We start from the raw sequence: 6,000 nt of genomic DNA on the forward strand, positions 1-6,000 counted from the left end.
TTAATAACCTTTTGAGACAAAAAATAGTGATAATATAATTCTCAAATTGAAAATTGTTTTTCAGTCATGTAAAAATTTTCTTCAGTAAAAGAAAGTTTATTTTAAATATGGAAACGGTTAATCGAGTCTATACAAAATGGGAATAACTCGAATCGATCAATTTAGACTTTTCTAAACGAGTCAATAGTATTTGCATACCAGTTACTTTGGCACTCGAAAGCGACTAAAGCACGATCTATAAGTAAACAATGCAGAACACCATTTTGGTTATCTATTGAAATACATTTTATAAATCGTTACTAACTTCATTTAATTAATTGTTCAATATTTGTAATCTATATTGCAATTGTATGATAAAAATTAAGGTGTGTACTATTTTGTACTTGTATAGATCATTTTTTATTTTAATTTCTTCCTTAACAATAAAACTTCTTGGTCTGTATTTATCCTCAGTATTAAACTAATAATTAAACGTAAGTTTTTATATTACCTTGTGTATTATATTTTTAATTATTTAAACTACATTGTTTACTTATTAAGTCAGTTGATTATTCATTTAAACCTTGTAAAACAGGGCGTGTACATATATTTTAATCAATTCAATTTTATTTTTTCAGAATTAACATAATGGTGGACACTGGATGCTTCTTTAATATTGATGGAGGATACTTAGAAGGTTTATGCCGTGGTTTCAAATGTGGCATATTGAAACATGCTGATTATCTTAATCTTGAGCAATGCGAGACTTTGGATGATTTAAAATTGCACTTACAATCAACTGATTATGGTCAATTCTTAGCTAATGAACCCAGTCCATTGGCTGTATCTGTAATTGATGATAAATTACGAGAAAAACTTGTTATAGAATTTCAACATATGAGAAATCATGCTGTAGAACCCCTCAGTACATTTCTAGATTATATCACTTACAGTTATATGATTGATAATATTATACTTCTTATAACTGGTACTTTACATCAGCGTCCAATTACAGAACTTATTCCAAAATGTCATCCTTTGGGTAGCTTTGAACAAATGGAAGCTATTCATGTAGCTGGTAACCCAGCTGAACTTTATAATGCTGTTCTTGTAGATACTCCATTGGCTCCATTCTTTGTTGATTGTATAAGTGAACAGGATCTTGATGAAATGAATATTGAAATTATTCGTAATACATTGTACAAGGCTTACTTAGAATCTTTTTATGACTTTTGCAAGAAGTTAGGAGGAATAACTGCTGATACTATGTGTGAAATATTATCTTTTGAAGCAGATAGAAGAGCTATTAATATAACTATAAATTCTTTTGGTACAGAGTTAACAAAAGATGATCGAGCCAAATTATACCCGAGATGTGGTAAACTTAACCCAGATGGTCTAGCAGCTTTAGCTAGAGCTGATGATTATGATCAAGTAATTTAGAGCAATAAAAATGCCTATGGAATTAAATTAATGATATATTTTTTAGGTGAAAGCTGTTGCTGAATATTTTGCCGAATATAGTGCTTTGTTTGATGGAGCTGGTACTAATCCTGGAGAGAAAACTCTTGAAGATCGTTTCTTTGAGTATGAAGTTAAACTAAACGTCAATGCATTCATGCGTCAATTCCATTATGGTGTATTTTACTCATACTTGAAATTAAAAGAACAAGAATGTCGAAATGTTGTATGGATATCTGAATGCGTTTCTCAAAAACATCGTGCCCGTATGGACAATTATATTCCAATTTTCAAGTAAAATATTATAAATTGTCACAAATTTTTTCTTTTTACTACCATAAATTATATTTTTTATGGTAATATTAGATTTTTTGACTAGATAATTTAGAAAAAAAAAATCATTGTTTTCATCATTCCATTAATGTTAGTAAGGCAGAAGATTGTTAATAGCTTTTATTTTAATTATACTTGTTTTTGTTTTATTTCCTTGAATTTCAAAAAGTTTAATTTTATAAAACTCATTAAAACAAAATACATATATTATTTATTTAAATTCTTGTAATTTTGAATATTATTATGATAATATTAAATTATGAATTTATAAAACGATCAATTTTATTCAACAAATAAGGTATGTTTAAAATAATTGTACTTCAATTTATTTATTTATTATAATTTATAAAATACCATTTAATGAATAAGTTTTTACAATATTTAAGATTATTATGAAGATAATTGTGTATAGATTAATTTCACTTACAAAATAAATTCATTCATATATTAAACAAAAAAAAATATTCTTATAATCTTAAAATAAATTATGCCAGTTATATTAACTATACAGTCAAAAATAATTACAATTACATTCACTTTCAAAATATTAAACAGTACTTATGACAGTCTTCACAAAAAGAAACATACAAAACATAATGGTTTATTCACGAATAACTGTGTATAATCAATACACTTCTTTAACATAATTAAAGTAATTCCCAAAAGAAATACATTTTGGTGATAAAAACTACTCAAGTCAACACTAAAATTTAAATTAAAAATTGGTAGCTAGAAATTTTTTTTTTTTAAGTAGTGAAAAAATGTGCAATAAATATAAAAAGAAAAACAAGTTAGATTTTATATTAAATTGTGTTAACATTTAAAATGCATGTAAATAATTTATTGATATATTAAATAGGTGGGAAATGTTAATGAAATTATTTTTTAATAGATTATTATTATTAAAAATAAAACACAATTAATAATCACATACAATTTAGAAACATTAAATTAATATAATAAAAATAATTTTACTAGTATTTAAATTAATATTACATAACTAGTTTTGACTTCAAGACAGTTGCCATGAACCAGTAACTTGATAAAAGTCATCACTGTATAGTACAAATAAAACTAGTACTGTTATAAATAATTAAAATTAATTGTAGTTTAAAAACTCCAAACATGATTCTATATCTTCACTATCATCAACTAGTAATTTCAATCTATTTAATAAAAATGTTAAATCTCTTTAAATTACCGTTTCTAAATAGATTTCTTTAAAAACTTACTGGCTTTTGTAATTTTCAAGTTTATTCAAGTCTAAAGATTCCTTCATGTGCTTCAATGCTGTCATACACAATGCAGACAATGACTTGAAGCATTGTCGTCGTGCAGCATTATGTGGCGGGTTATCCCACACTGGAGTATTACGAACATGTTTCCAAGCCATAAACACATAATCCATTACAACGGACCATTGATTACTGTCAACTAAACGTCTTCCTTGATCAACTACACATTTCTAGAAATAAAAAAGATCAAACAATAAAATTAAATAATTTTTAAAGATTCATTTATAACAATATTAATATACTTTAAATGCTAGAACATGTGTAGAAACCCTATTGTATGCAGTAGAATCTGTTTTAGAAATCAATCGACTACTTGGCAATGCCTTATAAATATTACGACGCAAATAATAAATCCGCTCTTCTAAGGGTTTTAAATCAGCAATTGGAAAATGAGATCTTATTTCCTATTAATATATAAAAAACAACAAATATAAAATCAATGGCATTAAAAATTAAATTACACGAATTACTTTTTCGATCTCTGGGTGGTCAATCACAATTTGTCCAATAACGCCAATTAACTGATCTGGTGATAAAGCTTTTAGTGCTGATAATATACAATTATCTTCAGGCAGTTCAACAGCAAATTCAGTACGAAATTTTTTACAATTAGGTGAACTCTATAAAATAATAAGTAATAATCTAAAGAGCAAGTTACTTAAAGAAATTAAAAATATTATTTTTTATTGAAATATAAATTTCTAAAAATAATTGATCATTGTGGTAAAACTATAATAGCTATAGTTATAAATTATTTTTAGTAATACATTTTTAATAAATAAAAATTATGTAAAGTGTGTTACTTTTTAAATACATACAATTTTATACTTATCAGGTGAAGATAGCTCTAATGGATCATTAAGTAGTAATCTCTTCCGTGGTGTACTTCTAAGAACAATAGAACTCTTGTTCAAAATAGAAGAGCTTGATTTTGTAGGAGTTTCTTGATTATTCTGTTGATAATAATTAATAGCATTAATTTGTAAAAAATTTTCTAGTTAAAGTGAAAGTATGCATAAAACTACCTATAAAATGGAACTAAATAAGTAAAACTATACACAGATCTAACATAGATAAACCAAAAAATCACCTGATATTTTATAAATAAAAAAAGAGTTAAAAGACAAGATGAAATATAACATTATCGAGAATAACAAAAAAACTTCAAGAAATCAATGTAAGAAATATATAATGCATAACTTCTAGTTATTGTGATAAAATGTGAGGAAAATAAAAATAACAAACCCAGGCACAAAATGAAATGCAAAGAGTAATTAAGTCGAGTTAATAGAAGAAGCATATTAAGACACAAAAGTATTCTACAAAAATGCTAAGGAGATAAGGCATTCATATAAACCAAAAATAAAGAAAAACATAAACAATACCAATGCATGTAAGGTAAAAAGAAATTAGAAGTGATAGAAATACCTAAGAGTAATAAGGAGAGGAGACAAGTTATTGTAAATTTAATAACATTCTGTACACGAATTGAAATGAAAATCAAATTTAAAGGTAATAATTCAAAAGAATTTGATGTTACAAAAAGACAAACAAGGAGATGCCTTGTTGCTCAAGAAGAATTTATAAGAAAAGTTCAAGATAACAAAGAAAAATAATGAGATCAAATAAAGTAGACATAAAAAATACTATGAAAGAACTGATTACCAATGCACTAGAAATTTAATTAATGATAAATGAAGAAAAAACTAAATCTATGGTAGTTATGAGCTTATAAACTGGAATAAAATAGAGTTCTAAAGGTTGAGAATATTTGTTATGAATAGGTAGATTTAAAATAATTGGTAATGAAATAAATAGTTACAATAATTATTACAAAGAAATTAGACTGCAGATTAAAGCTAAGAATAAATTCTACTTTTTATCACAGAAATCTCTTGGATCCAAGTAGTTATCAAAAATATCAGAATTATAAAAGATATTAGTGAAGCCAATATTTTTATACACATGTAAAACTAGGTCAAAACCAAAGGGGGATGGAAAAAACTGGCAGTTCAAGAAAGAAAATTCCTTTAGTAAATTTTTGAATGATGAAAAATAATCTGGTTAGAATAGATTTAGAGATTTAATGACATAACGAAGAACACACTTAATTGGGAACCATAAGGCAAGAAGCCTTTGAGAGAAGAAGAATTTGTAAAAATATTAAAATTTATGTAATTACAATTACTATTAAGAATACTTTATATTAATATCTAATAGCAAAAATAGTTGATAAATTTTACTTGTTTAATAGAATCAATATCAGGGCTAAAAGTCACTGGTATTTTACGACGTCCACGTTGTTGTATTATAAGTTCATCAGGACTGGGAGATGGAGTCATCATTGAAGTAGGCATATTAGCAATTGTTGTATTCATAATATTGACATGGTGATCAGTTCGACCTAAATATACAAAGCAATAAAATTAGAAAAGAATTAAGAAATGACAGGGGTAGTGCCATTAAATAAGGGATTTTAAATAAAACATTTAAATTTGATTTAGAGCAATATTATATGTGTTCATATTGATAACACATTCCTGCTTATTTATATGATAGATGTGACTGAACATCTATAATGCACCCAATATAGGTAAATTAAGTATATAATCAAACCAAAAAATTACTTTAAACTTCATGGGTTTTCTTATCACACATTTTTATATTTTTAAAATAATAAAACAAAAATTATATTTACATTTTTAGAAAAAAAGCAACAAAATCTTTGGCACTTATACCTACCTACTCTAAGTATGTTATACAGGATGTTCAGTAAATAAGGAAACGAATTTCTATTGTACTCATTGTTTGTAACAATTTAACTGTTTCCTAACTTACTGAATACCCTGTAGATTATTAATTGGACGACAATTTTGATTAAAAATTATAAAACTNGATTATTAATTGGACGACAATTTTGATTAAAAATTAT

General features: G+C 25.5%; 2 protein-coding genes across 2 annotated transcripts; one reads left to right on the forward strand and one right to left on the reverse strand.

Moving 5' to 3' along the window:
• Window positions 1-340: 340 nt before the first annotated feature.
• Window positions 341-1,993, forward strand: LOC126908926 (V-type proton ATPase subunit d). Its single transcript, XM_050691261.1, has 3 exons — window positions 341-473; window positions 618-1,413; window positions 1,469-1,993. Exons 2-3 carry the CDS (start codon window positions 628-630, stop codon window positions 1,736-1,738), a joined length of 1,056 nt encoding a protein of 351 aa, XP_050547218.1. The 5' UTR covers window positions 341-473; window positions 618-627; the 3' UTR covers window positions 1,739-1,993.
• A 90-nt stretch (window positions 1,994-2,083) lies between these two features.
• On the reverse strand, window positions 2,084-5,490 carry LOC126908927 (uncharacterized). Its single transcript, XM_050691262.1, has 6 exons — window positions 5,312-5,490; window positions 3,887-4,021; window positions 3,539-3,688; window positions 3,311-3,472; window positions 3,006-3,238; window positions 2,084-2,939 (listed from the first exon to the last, which is right to left on the reverse strand). The coding sequence occupies exons 1-6, from the start codon at window positions 5,444-5,446 to the stop codon at window positions 2,873-2,875; spliced, it is 882 nt and encodes a 293-aa protein (XP_050547219.1). The 5' UTR covers window positions 5,447-5,490; the 3' UTR covers window positions 2,084-2,872.
• Window positions 5,491-6,000: the final 510 nt, after the last annotated feature.

This window comes from Daktulosphaira vitifoliae, unplaced genomic scaffold (assembly GCF_025091365.1).
Source record: "Daktulosphaira vitifoliae isolate Bord-2020 unplaced genomic scaffold, ASM2509136v1 Scaffold_44, whole genome shotgun sequence".
Lineage (NCBI taxonomy): Eukaryota > Metazoa > Arthropoda > Insecta > Hemiptera > Phylloxeridae > Daktulosphaira > Daktulosphaira vitifoliae.